The 17,046-nt window shown below is 35.7% G+C and overlaps 2 protein-coding genes across 2 annotated transcripts; both read left to right on the plus strand.

The window, feature by feature from the left end:
* Nucleotides 1-4,369: 4,369 nt before the first annotated feature.
* On the plus strand, nucleotides 4,370-6,807 carry LOC131040593 (UDP-glycosyltransferase 86A1). The gene is made up of 2 exons (XM_057973545.2): nucleotides 4,370-4,968; nucleotides 5,746-6,807. Exons 1-2 carry the CDS (start codon nucleotides 4,509-4,511, stop codon nucleotides 6,681-6,683), a joined length of 1,398 nt encoding a protein of 465 aa, XP_057829528.2. The 5' UTR covers nucleotides 4,370-4,508; the 3' UTR covers nucleotides 6,684-6,807.
* A 2,796-nt stretch (nucleotides 6,808-9,603) lies between these two features.
* On the plus strand, nucleotides 9,604-11,323 carry LOC131040595 (UDP-glycosyltransferase 86A1). Its single transcript, XM_057973549.2, has 2 exons — nucleotides 9,604-10,175; nucleotides 10,274-11,323. Exons 1-2 carry the CDS (start codon nucleotides 9,719-9,721, stop codon nucleotides 11,167-11,169), a joined length of 1,353 nt encoding a protein of 450 aa, XP_057829532.2. The 5' UTR covers nucleotides 9,604-9,718; the 3' UTR covers nucleotides 11,170-11,323.
* The last annotated feature ends 5,723 nt before the right edge of the window (nucleotides 11,324-17,046 follow it).

The raw sequence follows: 17,046 nt of genomic DNA on the forward strand, positions 1-17,046 counted from the left end.
ACCTAGAAAGGGGAGAGAGGGGGAGAGAGAGAGGGTAGGAGGGAGAGGTGACAACCTAGATAATGGAGAGAGGGAGAGAGTATAAGAGAGAGTAGGGGATGGATATATATATAAGGGTAATAAGGAAAGGGGAGATAGAGAGGGAGGGAGAGACTTGAAGAGAAGAGAGAGAAGAGAGAGAAGAGAGAGGAAATTATCAATATGGGCAATGCCCTCAACCCTATGTACCTTAAACCCTGTACCACCAATCTTATACACTAAACCCTATACCATACCCTCAACCCTAAACTCTATATCCTCAACTCTATACCTAAACCCTATATCATACTTTATATTCCCTAAACCCTATACAAGAGAGGGAGGGGTGATGACTGGGAAAGGAGGGAGAGAGAAAATAAGAGAGATAAGAACAAATGAAATCGAGTGATAAGGAGGGAGGAGGGAGGGGTAAATAGGGAGTGATTGGGAGACCCAGAGAGGGGAGTGATATAAAGGTGAGGGAGAGAAAGAAGTTTACATAGAGAGAAAGAGGAGTAAGGCATCAAGGAGAGAGGTGGAAAGGGAGGTAAATAACTAGAGAGGGGAGAGATATAAGTTCTATAGCCTAGGGAGAGAGGGAGAGAGACTTAGGGGCTCAGAGATAGAGTGAGAGAGGTTGATAATGAGATAGGGAGGGAGAGTTAAAGAGGTACAAATGGAGGGAAGGAGAGACCTAGGGATGGAGAAAGAGAGGGTGGGATGGAGAGGTAGTGATTGAGAGAATGGAGAGAGAGGGGAGAGAAACAATAAGAGAGGGAGAGAGAATAAGAGAGAGGGAGGGAGGGAGGGAGGGATAGATATGGGGGTAAGGAGGGAAGTTGAGGTAGAGAGAGGTAGAAAGGGGACATAGAAAGAGTGATAGAGAGAGATCTATAGGTATAGAGTTTGGGGGAGATAAAGAGAGTGAGATAGAGAGAGTGACAAAAAGATGATAGGAGCATGCTGATTACTAAAATTTGACTGTCTAAAAATTATATGAGCTTTTAAAACCTAGAATTTACATTACAACTCCTAGAGATTTGAAACCACTCTCAAACATCCTACCAATATATAAATGAAATATAAATTAATGGAAAAAGACATATTGAAATGTGACTTATACTTAAATGTTATATTTCATATATATATATATATATATATATATTCCTCTTCAGGGATTGGGTATAACTATGTCCAAAGTAGAACATTTTTCCATTCATGACACATACAATTTATCAATGTAGAACATTTGGTGCTCGCAAATGTGAAAAGTGCATTCTTTGAATTTGAGAAGCACCAAATAGGGTGAGCACCACATTTGGAGCTCACCAAATTGTTTGCATTGGAAAATACAAACCCTTTTGGTTGGATTTGCCTTGGGCATCCAACCCAAAGGTTTGGACAACCATTTCATGCCAATGCCATGTTTTTATGAAAAGATAAAAAAGTGGCTCCTTTTTGGTACCCCATCTTGGCACACTTACCCCAAACTCTAAATGAACAAGATTTCACCATCTTGAAAATAAAATCTTCAATTGATGATGATATTTTGAAGCTCCTTCATAAAATATTCTCACAACTTCTTCACATATATATCTTCTTCAAAAATATGTTGAAAATAGGAAGGATATAAATTTAATTGGTTGCCTTCCTATACCGTCAAACAACTTCTTTTTAAATCCTCCTTATGCCTCTTCACCCAAATGAGGAAATCCTTCCAAGAGGTTGGCCACATCTTAAAATACATTGATTTACTTAACTATAATTGCTTCCAAAAGAAGGGCAGCTAGATTAAGAGGGTTAGTTGATTACAACAACCCATAAATACTATTAAATTTAGTCTTGATAACCTTGAGAAATGAGTACCCAAATTGGAGGAGGTCAACCAACTCATAAGGTCAAGGTTTTAATTTTGTAATAAATAAATTATCATTATCTTGGCACATTCAATTATTACTACCTCCAACAATGATGTCATCAACATAAACCAAAACAATAAATTGATTCTCACCTTCAGTTTTAATGTAGAGATTACTGCCCATAATTCCTCTTTGAATGCCTTGTTTTTGTAGATATTTGTCAAGTCTTGAATACTAGGCTCTGGGGGCTTTGTGTTTTCTTCAACTTGTACACATAATCCTCATTTTTTGTTAATAAAAAATATTTTGACTATTTAATATATACTTCCTCTATACTGTAATTGAAAAAGGTTGTCTTGACATCCATTTGATAGACTTTAAAGCTCCTTAAACAAGTAAATGACAAAAATAGTCTGATAGCTTCTAATCTTACAAAAAGAGAAAAGGTTTCTTCCAACTTGATACCTTCAAATTGACTAGAACCATTTGAACTAATCTTGTTTTTCTTCTTACCATTTGACCATAGATACGTTCAACTTGGTCCTGGAGACCCACTTGGTACCAATCACATTCTTATCTTTTGATATTGGAACAAGTTCCCACGTCTCAATCTATTCAATTTGATTCATCTCTTCTTTGACAACAATGACCCAATACTCAAGTCTTCTCTAGCTTTTGCAAATTCCTTAGGCTCTATTTTAGATAGCAAGGAGAAGTTTGCATGTGTTGATGCACTCGCTTAGAATATTCTTTTTAGTTTATATTCTAGTATCTTATCATCAATAATTAAATTTTCTAAATGATTTTTCTAAATAAATCTAGATGGTCTCTTTGTATCTCTTCATCCTTTTCCTTCTTTTATAACTTCTTCTTCTTTCTTGTAGATTGAGTCTTTACATTCTTCTTCCTTACAACTTGAATGTTCTATATGATCATTTTATTGTATTTTATCCTTTTGATGTGTCTTTCTTCATCCACTTTTATATTGGCATTTTTCACAATCTTTTGTAGTAATATATTGTAACATCTATAAGCCTTGCTTCTTGAAGAATAATCAAGGAATATGCTTTCATAAGATCTAGAGTCATTTTTTTCACATCCTTGTCATCTCTTCTTACGTAGCACTTTCTTTCAAAAACTTTCAAGTATTTAACTATTGTTGGCCTTCCCTTCAATAATTCATAAGGTGTCAATCTATTATTGTCTTTGATGTTTCCTCTATTCAGAATGTAGATTGTTGTGTTAACTACTTTTCTTAAAATCTCATTTAATAGCTTGGAATCATTCAACATTGTTTTAGCCATTTCTTGTATGTTTTGATTCTTTCTTTCTACAAATTCTTTCTTCCATGGACTCCTAGTTGAAAAATGCCTTTTTGTTTCATGATGCTCACAATCTTCAAAATCACATGAGGTAAACTCACCTCAATGGTTGAATCTTAAACACATGATCTTTAACCCAATTTCATTTTGAACCAAGACTTTGAAAGCTTTAAATTTGTTGAATAATTAAGGTTTTTATTTTAGGATGGTAACCATGTCATCCTTGGGTAACATGAAACAAAAAATAACTTTCATCTATCTGAATGGGCAAGTTCCAGTGGCTTTCTTGTTGTGTACTCCTTTTACTTGAAGGTTTCTCTTGTCTATTTCACATGTTGACACTGCTTGCAAAGATATTTTGAAGGTTTATCAATCTTTGACATATCACTTATGTCTTGTTTAGTACTGATTTTCACTAGACTATCAAATTTTGTATGGCTCATTCTTCTATTCCAGAACTAGTTTTCATTTGTTTTATATCAGCACAACCTAACAACATGGGTATGACTCATTTATAAGTTATTTGTTTTTTATTAAGATAAAGGGGTTTTGAAAGGGATCTCCCTTTTAAAACAAAATAGTTGACACACCCAAAAGTAAGCCCAACAAGATGTGGGTGCATCACCAAAGGACAACAACAAAAACTAGAGTAGAAAGAGTTAAGAACAAAGAGAACACAACATAGATGAAAGCTATCCATGCTAAACTAGCATCTTCAAACTAGAGGTATCATTTCATTCACTAGCTAGGAAGTTGACCTAATATTCAAAGGAGGCTTCAGTAGCATCATCCTCCACCATAATCCCTTTATCTATGATATGTTGAGTAGTCCTCATATGTGTCATTTTAGTAGGAGTTTATGTAGCGGTTGAGATGCGCTCAATTTTTTAAAGTCTTCTTTTATCATATTCATTTTATAAAATAAATAGACTAATGTCACGTTTTTTATTATGTTTTGGTTGAAAGACATCATCTCATGAAGGTTCCTAATTGTATATTCCTACTTTTTATCGATGTGATTCTAACTATCTCCCAATCCCTACCACTCCTTTAAAAAAATATCTACCACATTACATTAGATTTTGGAAAGATCCTCTTTGTAAAAACCCTTTTAACATTTTGTAGAGGATAATATTCGCTTTCAAAGAAGCAATCTTCAATGATACTCTTCACAGCATTTGTCACATTGTGCCTTTCGGTTTGGACAACCAAAACATGATTATACTCTATGCTCTCCATGATTACACTCATGTGTAGCACTTTCATCGATTCTTAGAACTGAGGGTAAATTACTACTTGGCTCATAAAAATGGCAGCTCATGTAATGGTTGTTCCTTATCCAGGTCAAGGGCTCCTTAACCCCATGATGCAACTTGCAAGAAGGCTGGCCTCTAATGGAATTACTGTAAGTTTTGTGGTGACAGAGTCATGGCACAAAATTATTTCAGGCGCAGAGGGCGATGCTTTCACAAGCGCTCGGAAGCAGGGCCTCCCCCTCAGCCCCGCTATCATACCCGACTGTGTGGCGCCTGAGTCAGAAAGGTCGGCTAATTTGATGGCCTTTTTTCTCTCACTTGCTAATATGGAAGCTCATGTCAGTCAACTCATAACCAAGCTCGCTCGTTCAGAAAATCCCCCCGTTTGCATGGTAGCTGATACCTTTCTCAGGTGGGCGGTGCCTCTTGCTAAGAAACATGCTCTGAAATCCGTTTCATTGTGGACAGAGTCTGTAACCCGCTTTTCCATTTTCTATCATTCAGATTTGGTAGGTAAGAATTTATACCTTTACAGATTACTAAGGACATTTGATTCTGATGGAAATTTGCATGGATGTTTGGCTAAACATTGTTGACGATCATTGCTAGAATCTTAGGGCCATAGGTAGTGATTGAAAAATTAGGATCTGTCTCCACTCATGTCCTTATTTTTCTGTGTAGTTATAGGAGGAAAGAAACAGAATGTAGAACAGTATTAATTAGTCCGTTGTTGTAAGCATGGGTGGATTTTAGGATTTTGCAGTCTTTTGGTTTGGGTATTGATGAAGAAGTTTTTGAAATAAGGATTTTGCATCAGTATCTAAGATTACATTACTGTGATACTTTATCAGTATGAATTACATTATGTAATACTTTGTGAGTATGCTAAAAGATTAACTTGGGATTGTTGTAAGTTAGGATGGGCATTATAACTGACTCGGCATGATAAAAGATCCATAAGCCCAAAGTAAGTTACAGTGTGCACTACAATTGAATCAGCATGTAAAACTTCCAAAGCACAAAATAAGAAACAATGTGTGGGCTATTTACTTTTCAGCTGTCAGCAAACCCTTATTTAATCTGCAGTTGTAATTTTATAATTCTACCATGGAAGATTGCTCTGTTTTTGCAGGTCAGTTTTCAGGCAAAGCTTCTCCATATCGATAAACAATGGATTTACTAGCACCTTATTTGGGGCAAAATAATTTATTTGATCTTTATTTGGGGCAGAGCAGCCTCTGATTCATATATCAAATCTGCTAAGATCTGCTTTGTTACTTTATGATGCAGTTGGGGTGGAAGGATGCATAGACAATATTCCAGGGGTTCCTCCGTTACAACATACAGACCTTCCCTCCCCATTTGTCACTCCTCTGAGAGTAGAATTTTTGAGGTGTTTTGATACTGTGAAAGAAGCAGATTGGATTGTTGCCAATTCCATGTACCCTCTGGATTGCAAGGCAGTGGAAGCCTTGTTTCCCAAAATCCGTGTGCATTGCGTTGGCTCCTTATTGCCTTGTGCTTACCTTGAGCAATCTGACAACCAAGATAGGAAGATGGGAACAAGTTCCCGGATCGAAACTGACTGCAAACTCTGGCTGGATTGCAAACCTGCGCAGTCAGTCATCTATGTTTCATTTGGCAGCCATGTTTCTGTTTCCAGGCCTCAGTTAGCAGAGATAGCAGCTGGCCTTATGCAGAGTGGGTACCATTTTGTTTGGGCTCTTCGTCCAGATAAAGATGCATCTGATGTCTCAGAGATGTTGCCTCCTGGATTTTTGGATGAAACTAAAGAGCAGGGTCTTGTTGCACCCTGGTTTAGCCAGGTGGAGGTTCTTTCACATCCTTCGGTGGGAGGGTTTTTGAGCCACTGTGGATGGAATGCCATTATGGAGAGTGTTTCATCTGGTATTCCCATTTTGGGATTTCCTATTGGGCTGGATCAGTTCACCAACTGCAAACTCATTGCCGACGAATGGAATTTTGGGTTACAGTTGAGGAGAGGAGATGATGGAAACAGGGTTATAAGCGCACAAGAAATAACAAAGAAGATAAAATTGTTAATGGAGGGGGAGGAGAGTGTAAGAGTAAGAAGGGCAGCAGAGAGATTTAGAGATGCAGCCAAGGAGGAAGTAAGCAAAGGAGGAAGATCTGCCAATAATTTAGAAGCCCTTGTGAATAGTTTGAAGCAAACTAAAGTAGTGTCCAGTCGAAATATCATTTATTAATTTTTGTGTTAGTCCTGCATGCGGCATGACTCTAGTTTTCATTAAGTGATATCAATTTGCCTTGTAAATTGCGCACAAGTAAATATTGAATTTGTTTGTTATTATAGTTTTAGATTTTCAACCACTATGATATCATTTAGCTTTCTTTATAAGTTTTTTTTTTTTTTTTTGGTTGTATGTCATGCTATGTAATCTAATATGTTGTTTTGATATTAGATTTAGGAATCTGATGGAATCACTTGACTTTTTTTCTTGGTTCAATTTTATAGTTGTGGAAGTGATAGTTTCAAATGTGGGTTTGATTTCATACCTATCGATCTTTTGAACAATGAAAAGGCTTGTACATAATTGACTTTTAGAAATCTTGAAATTTGAAAATTTGCTTGTACACTATTGACTTTTAGAAATCTAATGCAATTTGAAAATATTTGTATCCATAAATATTATTGGAATTTCTTTTTTCAATTAAATTTTCTTAATCATTTTTATTGATTCAATAATTTGAACAAGATCAAAGACATGTCCATTTGATATCATTTAGCTTCATTTTAATTCATGATATATTTATTTTTGGTATCCCATGATGAGTGATCTAAGATGTTGTTTTCATATAAGATCTAAGACTATGATGGGAACCACTTGACTTTTTTTCTTTGATTAAGAGAGTATTTCTGGATGCAAAAATCTTTCACACAATCGAATCCAGAAATACTCTCTCAATTATATGATGGATTGTGGAAATCTCTTAGAACTTTTTTTCTTTGGTTCAACCTTACAGTTGTGAAAATGATTTCTTCAAGTATGGGTTTGATCTCATATCTAATGATCCTTTGAGGAACGAAAAGACTTGTATATTATTGACTTGTATACTACGATTTGAAAAGCTTGTACATTATTGACATTTAGAAATCTACTTCAATTTGAATTTTTTGTATGTACAAATATTATTGGAGTTTTTCATTACACTTAATTGTTTCTTAGTCAAACTTTTTCTATTGATTTAACAATTTGAAAAAAATCAAAGACATGTCAATTTGATATCATTTAGCTTCATTTGCAATTTTTTTTTTTTTTGGTTGTATCCCATGATGAGTGAACTAATATATTGCTTTGATATAAGATCTAAGACTATGATGGGAACCACTTGACTCTTTTCTTTGGTTCAATCCTATATAGTTTTGATAATAGTTGCTTCAAATGTAGGTTTGATCTCATCTCCACTGACCCTTTGAGCAATGAAAAGGCTTGTACATTATAGACTTTTAGAAATCTATTACAATTTGAAAATATTTGTATTGATGAATAATATTGGAGTTGTTTGTTACACTTCATTTTCCTTAGTCAATCTTTTTCTATTGATTAACAATTTGAACAAGATCAAAGACATGCCAATTTGATATCATTTAGCTTCATGTGTGATCCATGATTTTGTTTTTTGTTATATCCCATAATGGGTGATCTAATATGTTGCTTGATATAAGATCTAAGACTATTATGGGAACCACTTGACTTTTTTCTTTGGTTGAATCCTATGGTTGTGAAAATGATTGCTTCAAATGTGGGTTTGATCTCATATCTAATGATCCTTTGAGAAATGAAAAGACCTATTCATTATTGACTTTTAAAAATTTATTGCGATTTGAAAATTTGTTTGTACATTATTAACCTTTAAAAATCTACTTCAATTTGAAAATTTACTTGTATATTGTTGACTTTTTGAAATCTACTACAAGTTGAAAATATTTGTATATATGAATATTATTGGGGTTTTTTGTTATACTTAAATTTTTCGTAGTAAATCTTTTTCTATTGATTTAACAATTTGAACAAGATCAAAGACATGTCAATTAATAGTTCAATATGTTTAGTTTGTTATTATTGGTGTAATAGTTGGTGTTACTTGATTCTCTAGTTCTTAGATTATGCTCTTTAAGTGCTAGTGTGATCATAAATGAAATATGATGGATTCAATTGGGTTTTAAAAGTTAATTAAGCATTGTTTTTTGGTGCAGTCTTCTAGTATAAAAATAACATATTTTGTTTTCTAGTCAAGAAGTAATGTCTTGTAGGTAGGGCTTATCTTGGACACATGATTAAATTTGAATTTAAAATTTATCTAGTCAAATTCATAATTATAGATCCGAGCTAGATTTAACTTTACAATTGTGGATTCAATCCAAATCAAAAAATCAAAAAATATTGTAAATAAGATTTAGTCAAAGATTTAATTAATTCTCATTTTAATGATAGAGTGTCATCTATACACTAATTATTACATATAAAATCAATTGATCAGCCTAACTCCAAACAAAACGTATTGTCTATCTAAATATTAAAATGCATCTTTGATTACATATATTAAATATTTAAAAATTTAAAACAAGATGCTTTTATTTTCAAAACAGAAAAATGTTTTCCCCCTTTGACCTCTAAAATGACAAGTGGTGCCTCCACGAGATTGTTTTCACTTGTACATTATTTTTATTTTTCAAACATTTTTTTTGTTTTGGAAGTGCCTCCACCATCTTCTTGTTTTTGTCTTGTAGATTCCTTTATACATTTCAAAAAAAAATATTGATTTGTTTTAAGAAATTTAGTGGGAGATGAGTCAGATAGCAAATGACATTTGATGTCATAAAACATAATAAGAAAATAAAGCATAGCAAATGACATTTGATGTCATAAAACATAATAAGAAAATAAAGCATTGCACGGTATTGTTCTCAGTGTTTATGAACAACGCATAAAAAGATATAGAAAATACCAGTCTCAACGACTTTCATTCAGCCGTTGAAGTCGTTCACCTACCCGCTTTCATTCAGCCGTCGAAGTCGTTCACCTGCCCACCTACTCTAATTGTTTGATTAACAACAGAGTTCCTGTAAAATTAATATAAAAGGGTCCTGGCAAATTCTACATTGTTCAGCTCGCTGGTAAAAAAAATATCATACAGAAGATCTTGTATCATCCAACCTTGCGACAGTAAAAACATTATAAATTTAACATTCCATTTGCTTGTTAGATTGCACAGAAAAATGGCAGGGCATGCAGTAGTTGTTCCGTATCCAGCGCGAGGCCATGTAAATCCAATGATGCAGCTCGCCACAAAGCTCGCCTCTCATGGAATCTCTGTTACATTTGTGCTGACTGAGTCGTGGCACAAAATCATGACAAAGGCCATGGACAATGATTTTTCCCATGCCCAAAAGCTTGGCCTGGACATTCGGGCGGCCATCATTCCGGACTGCGTGGTGGGGGAATCAGAAAGGTGGGGCAACATGACGAACTTTTTTCTGTCGCTCTCCAACATGGAAACTCATGTCAGCGAGCTTATAACCAACCTCAAAAGCTCGGGAACCGCCCCGTCCTGCATAGTGGCCGACACTTTCCTCAGATGGGCGGTGCCTCTGGCTAAAAGACACAATCTCCTCTCTATAGCCCTGTGGCCAATGTCTGTCACAACCTTCTCCATCTTTTATCATATTGATTTAGGTATGTTTATACACTTGAACCATTAGAGATTAAATGATTTGTCGCTTGACAGAAGAAAAAAACTGAGTTTTTGACCTTTTTATGATGTGTTGTTGCAGTTGGGTTGCAAGTGTGTATAGATTGTATTCCTGGGGTGCCTTCCATTCAACGGGCAGAACTTCCACACGAGATTCTCTCTGCCTCCCCTCTAAGCAATGAAATAGCCAAATGCTTAATGGATGTGAGAGAAGCAAATTGGGTTGTGGGGAATTCTTTCTATGACTTGGATTGCAGTGCAGTGGAGGCCATGATCAACAGAACACCGGTACAGTGTGTGGGTCCATTGTTAATCATGCCCTCTCAGGCCCACTGCCATGACGGGAAGGACGATTCACAGTGCAGTCAATGGCTGGATTCGAAACCGGCGCGGTCGGTCATATACGTTTCCTTCGGAAGCTTTATCCAGGTGTCAAGAGCTCAGGTAAGGGAAATAGCAATGGGTCTGATGCAGAGCAGGTGCTATTTTGTGTGGGCTCTTCGTCCGGATAAAGAGGCGTCGCATGTCTCTGAAATGTTGCCGACTGGATTTTTGGAGACAAGTAAAGAGCAGGGATTGGTTTCAAGCTGGTTTAATCAAGTCGACATTCTGAAACATCCTTCGGTGGGAGGGTTTTTCAGCCACTGTGGATGGAACGCCGTTATGGAGAGCATTTCGGCGGGTGTTCCCATCCTGGGATTTCCTCTTGCGCTGGATCAGTTCGTAAATTGCAAGCGTGTGGTGGAGGAATGGAAGTTTGGGATGAGGGTGAGGAGTCGAGAGGATGAAAACAGGGTAATAGCGGCGCAGGAGATCTCCAAAAGGGTTGTAGTGTTCATGGAAGGTGAGGAAAACGTGAGATTTAGAGGAGCGGTGGAGAGGCTTAAAGAGCTCGCCAGAGAGGAAGTCATCAATGGAGGATCTGCCACTAATTTGAAGCTTATTTCCGATAGGTTGAAAGCCCCCCAATGTCCATGAAAGAAATAGCAGGATATCAAGCATTTGAAACAGAGTAATTGCTTTGATCTTTCTCTCCACTGTTTGTCTTTTTTTATGTCAGTCAGTCGCAAAAAAATTGTATATCAATACGAGAATAAAGCATTTAATATCAAATATCCAGGTTTGAACAGAAGTAAGACACCTAGTAAAAAAATGGTGTCATCATTGTTGATGCTTTCACACTCTGCTTTCCAGCCTGTTGTTTTCTCAAGCATGCAATGTGTCCAGTTTTTGGCAGATAATATTATTGTAATTAAATAATTGAATCAGTGATTTTATATGTATATGTATACGTATACATATATATAAATAATGTCACACAAATTCATAAAAAAAAGGTGGGTAAAAATATGTTATATTCTTAAAGTCCAAGGGGGCTGAAGCTTGTAGCAAAAAATATAAACAAGGTTGTTAGGTGGTAAAAAGTAGTGTTAGAGAAGAGCATTCTCCCATCTCGATAAGTAAGAAGCAACATTCAATATCTCTATCTATTGTAGAAGAAAAATACATTGGAGGAGCATGTTTCTCTTTCTTCCACCTGATTAAGTAAGAAGCATAATTCAATATCTCTATCTACTAGAGAAGCATCTTCTTGTACTCAAGAAGCAAGCTCTAGAACGTAGAGAGAAGGGTCTCACTCATAATTATCTTATTTTTATCTTCTTGTCTATAGCATGTATAGGTGAAAGTACAAAAGCCATGTGAAGCAACTTGGTAAGAAGTATTTTTATTGATTATTTGAAAGATGTTTTGAATTCTTATTGGTTGAGAAATTTCACCTCTTATTATAATTTTTTTTATATTTTTCAAAGCATTTAATAAATATCTCGATACAATTTTAATCTATTATTATAGATTTTAAAATTATGTAGCATTTAAAAATAATGGTAAAAAATAAGAATACTAGACAAGATATTAACATACAAATATTCTAATGAATCAAACTACACAAATTAATTATATAAAATTTATCACACCCTTCCCCTAGTGTGAAATTATATGATTCTTGTATTCCCTTTCTCAGGCGAGGGCATGCAAATTAAAAGATTTTTAATCAGATATAAGAAAGAAATTATGTCTTAGTTTTCTATATGCTCTTTTCAAAATTTTAATCAATTGATAATTAATTTGGACCCTATTTAGCTACTAGAACATCCAATTTATATTGAAATATTGTATGATGACTCTTAAGGATGTATTAAATATTAAAGTATAAAGTCTATATATATTTCTAATGGTTAGTCCATCTAGATACAACATTAATTGTAATTTTCTTATTTTTTTAAATAAACTTTATTTCTAATTACAATGGTTCAAGAAAAAAATATGCTTAGGATTTGTCAATTTTAAATTGTTGATTGAAGAGTTAGGGGTATTAAATTGGTGTACAAGAAATGTCTTATAAATATTACAAGATTCTAGAGGCATAATCTATTCTTAGTGGCTACCTACACTTATTAACGCAGAGGCTCTCTATACTTATTGATGCAAATAGCTTAAGACAAAAAAAATTGTTCACTATCCATGAAAGACATCTATTCTAAACTTCCTTAAGCTAGTGATAGATTTTTTGTCCTACCTTGTTCTAGGTCCTTATGTCTCTTGAATCTAGATATGCTTATTTGGATTCTCATAAATTTGTTATTATGTTCTCTATTCTCTAAAAGCGAATACATATAAAAATTTCCATTTTAATGTAGAATCCCTTAAACAAACTATTGGCACTCCTAAATTCTCCACTTTTGACACTTATTTTCTATACACATAGGACATTTAATAGCATTGCATTGTTAAGTTTTTATTTATTAGCATTATATTATTGTTCTCAAATTCTATAAATACTTAAGACTAGAAACTCACACATATTATCCAATTCTAAATCATATTTTTATCAATTGTGCATGGAGGTCAATAGACCAAATATATATATAGGAGTTGAGAAAATACAACACCACAGGAGCCCAAATGATCTCTGCAAGCTGAAAAACCTGTTACAAGGAGAAGCAAGGAAGCAAATCACAGAAGGAACAAAAACACAGGAAAAATATGCTCTAAAAGATGAGAGCTCAATAATCTCCAAAAATGTATTGTCAATAATAGTCCTTCTTCATACAATGAAAAGAAAGAACTCAACCTTTAATAGGTCAAGAAACCCTAAAAGGGAAAACCTAGGTTTGCACATAATAATTAATTATATGCACCTAAAGTTAGCTTAAGTGCAAAAGAGATAAAGGGAACTTAAATAATTAAACAAATATGGTTTAATTAATAGAGTAAATACCCGAATACTCTAACACCCCCCCTTAAGCTAGACTTAGGGAGAAGCTAAAACCTAGAACAGCTAATGAAAGCAATAAAGATGAGTCCCGGTAACAAGGCCTGATCGGGTACCCAAATACAATGAAATCTCTATGAATTGGAGAAATAGAGAAAACCACGCGGGAACAAAACTCTACTCCAAAAAGAGATGGAAAAAAATACCACTGAAGCATGAAGAACCTGCAAACTCTGTCGAAGAATAACTGCTGATCTGAAGAACCTCCACTGAAATAGAACATGACCAGGTAGAGAAGACTATAATCTATATGAGTGCCCTCAAATGACACTACTCGAATCAAATGGCAAACAAAGGCAAACAACTGAACTCGAAGATATAGATGGCATGAGACACCAAAGCCTGAAGAGCTGATCAATCGAACCAAGGAAGCATTAGAACCAACAAGACAAACCTCCCCATAATGCTGAAAAGGGAGAGGGACAGGTACACTGAAAAGAACGACCAACAAGAAATGCATGGCGAAGAACTAGGAGCATCAAAGGTGTTGAGAAAAGTACATGGTGTCATGGAAGGAACACTCACTTGACACACATCATGAGGCGAATGTCGTGGAAGGAACACTCACTGGACAAAGGAAGATGGCAAACAACAGGCAAACATCAACCCCCTCATGGCACTTTATAAGTAGTGCATGTACAACAAGGCATAAGATATGGAAGATTCCAAGTAAACAATGCATGATGGCACTTTATCTCAGTGCGTTTGCATAAATACAATGCGACAATGATAAGAATACTGGAAATAGACACGAGAACCAAAATAGAGACTGTATATGGTGAAAATGGATAACAATAACAACAATATTGAAAGGCTAAATGAATTCAACCACAAAACCCTAGCCTAACAATCAACAAAGATCCACCATAACATATGAAGATTACCTAAGACAATGCAAATCACATGAAATCACAAAGATTATACCATCACATGTCCAATAGGGTTTTGATCTCCATCTTTCCTATCTCCATTGATCTTGCTTGATATATTTGCTCTCAGATTTTATGTGCACAAGAGCTCAACAAAGAACGGAATGTGGTTGCAAGTAGAATCGTAGTGTAGTCAAGATGATCATTAGGGTTTGATAATGAAGAAGGCATCTTCTTAAATAGAAGACACAATATGAAATGGAGGGATAAGATTGAGAGGTGTAAAAAGGAGGTCGGCTAGGATTAGAGGGTAGGTAGAAGAAATAATAAAATAATGAAGGGGGTAGGTAGTGTAGGAATTAAGAGATGAATGACATGTGTCATGGGTAGAAAAGGCTAATGAATTAATTAAATAAATAAAGATTTATTTAATTAATAGAAGAAGTGGGATCAATTAAATAAATAAGATATTTATTTAATTTAGGAAAATGATAATTTAAATAAATAAATGTATTTATTTAAATGAGAAATAAGGCTAGAAGAGGATAAATGAATTAATTAAATAAATAAGGATTTATTTAATTAATAGAAGAATTAGGCTAAAGTAATTAAATAAATAAAGTATTTATTTAATTAGACTGGACAATATTAGGTGTCTACATTTTGCCCCTCTTTGAGACAATGCGGCTTGTCGCGTTGTTTCAAAGAAGATAAGATGAACTGATACGGAGTTGCCCCAGGATGGGAATGATATGCCCCCTCGAGAGATTGGATGAAAATGTCTGAAAAGATTGCAGACAATCTCTCAATAAGAAAGAAAGGTTAGAATGGACTGACCGAATAAAGTGACAGAGTCACGGGATGAGGAAGACTAACTCGGGAAATGAAGGCTAAGGCTAGGGTAGGCTATAAGATAGACCACGGGCAAAAGACATCCTCATTGTCATCTACACCCTCACGAGATCAAAGTGCAGAGCGAGAAAAGAGCAGGAGCAGTCAGCAGCGATGGCTTTCGTGCATAGATTCGACCGTGTTCGCTGATTCCAGAGGCCAGCAGAGGCAGGAGAGCCGGTAAGTACCACCAAACCTCCTCGTACTTTGACGTATTTATTTTTGTCATTAATGCATGCTAGGTAATGTAATAAATGCATGTTTATGTCAGGAAAGCGCGTTTGTGTTTAAAAAATGTGAATTTGCGTCTTCTAGGTCAAATCGGCAGTTCTGTGATGAACATATACTGTCGATTAGATAAGCTGCTGAGGGGATACACTCAAGCAGGTCCTCTAGGAAGACTAGGATAGATCAAGGCACTTTGTGATGAACAGTGAGTACCAAGATAGAGTACTTTGTGATGAACAGGGAGTACTGAAATATGAGCAGCACTTTGTGATGAACAGGGAGTGCAAATGTGAGCAACACTTTGTGATGAACAGGGAGTGTCACACACGTAGTACTTTGTGATGAACAGTGAGTACCACTAGGATAAATAGCAACACTTTGTGATGAACAGTGAGTGTCACTAGGGTAGATAGCCATATGCATTTAGATAGCCAGTAGCATTTTGTGACAAACAATGAATGCCACTATGACTGACATGATTTGATTTGCTTGACTGCAGGAGTACTTGCCGATGCTGGAGTCACGGGAGAGATTCCCATCGACACAGAGGTTGCGACCTGAGTTGTCATTTGAGGACAGAGTTGCCATCGAGGAGATGGGTTTGAGACATGTACTGTATGTGCTTGAGTTTCGGGCAAACATGAGTTTGCTAACTGCGCTGGCTGAGAGATGGCACTCTGAGACATGCACGTTTCATCTGCCAATAGGTGAGATGACAGTCACCCTGGAGGATGTATATAGGATTATGCGGATACCGATTGATGGGGAGCTGATTTTGTACGATCGAGACGGAGATAGGGATGCCCTTAGACGACTGTTCTAGGATCCAAGACTGGAGATGAGGTTGGGACATGTGGCATGGGATACCATGACATGGATAGGATTAGCACTACCAATAGTGTTGGCAGGAGTTATCAGTGGGTTCCTTTGTATCAGTTTTGTACCATTTTATATGATGATGTAGATACCTGCGGGTGATTGTAGCCATATGATTTTGACATCATTGTATCATGACATTATATATATATATGAGATGATTCATCTTTGTGGCAGCTATATGCCTGTGTACCTATGTGATGAGATGTTCTTATGTGATGCTTATGATATGGATGCAAATATGTATGTAATGCAATATTTTTGTTCTTTTATGTTTTAAAATGTTATGCCAATGCAAATGTAAATGTATGTAATGCATATGAATATGATAATGCAAATGTAAATTGTGCTAACAGGTGTTGTGTGCAGGATGTGATGCAGTTGTGATATCTATATGTATGTATGAAATGCTTATATGTGGTAATGCAGGTGCAGCTACATGAAATGCAAATGTTTTTGGTGTGTCATTATACTCAATCATGTGATAGCAGGCTACGCGGACTCGAGAAGGATGATGGAAGTCAATCAAGAATGGGGGATGGAAGACAGAAGATATGAAAGTGAAAGAGCTTCTTGTGCGTTATCATCATTGAGCTTTATTATGGTAAGAAGGTTATGACAATCGAGGCATATGTTCGACCCAGAAAGTCATTGTAC

The sequence above is a fragment of the Cryptomeria japonica genome, chromosome 4 (assembly GCF_030272615.1).
Source record: "Cryptomeria japonica chromosome 4, Sugi_1.0, whole genome shotgun sequence".
Taxonomy (NCBI): domain Eukaryota; kingdom Viridiplantae; phylum Streptophyta; class Pinopsida; order Cupressales; family Cupressaceae; genus Cryptomeria; species Cryptomeria japonica.

Excerpts from the sequence above, each read along its gene's own strand:
- LOC131040595 (XM_057973549.2), top strand. The coding sequence starts at position 9,719 with ATGGCAGGGCATGCAGTAGTTGTTCCGTATCCAGCGCGAGGCCATGTA. Across the intron at positions 10,176-10,273 it reads CTTTTATCATATTGATTTAG|TTGGGTTGCAAGTGTGTATA; the intron begins GTATGTTTATAC and ends GTGTTGTTGCAG.
- LOC131040593 (XM_057973545.2), top strand. The coding sequence starts at position 4,509 with ATGGCAGCTCATGTAATGGTTGTTCCTTATCCAGGTCAAGGGCTCCTT. Across the intron at positions 4,969-5,745 it reads CTATCATTCAGATTTGGTAG|TTGGGGTGGAAGGATGCATA; the intron begins GTAAGAATTTAT and ends TTTATGATGCAG.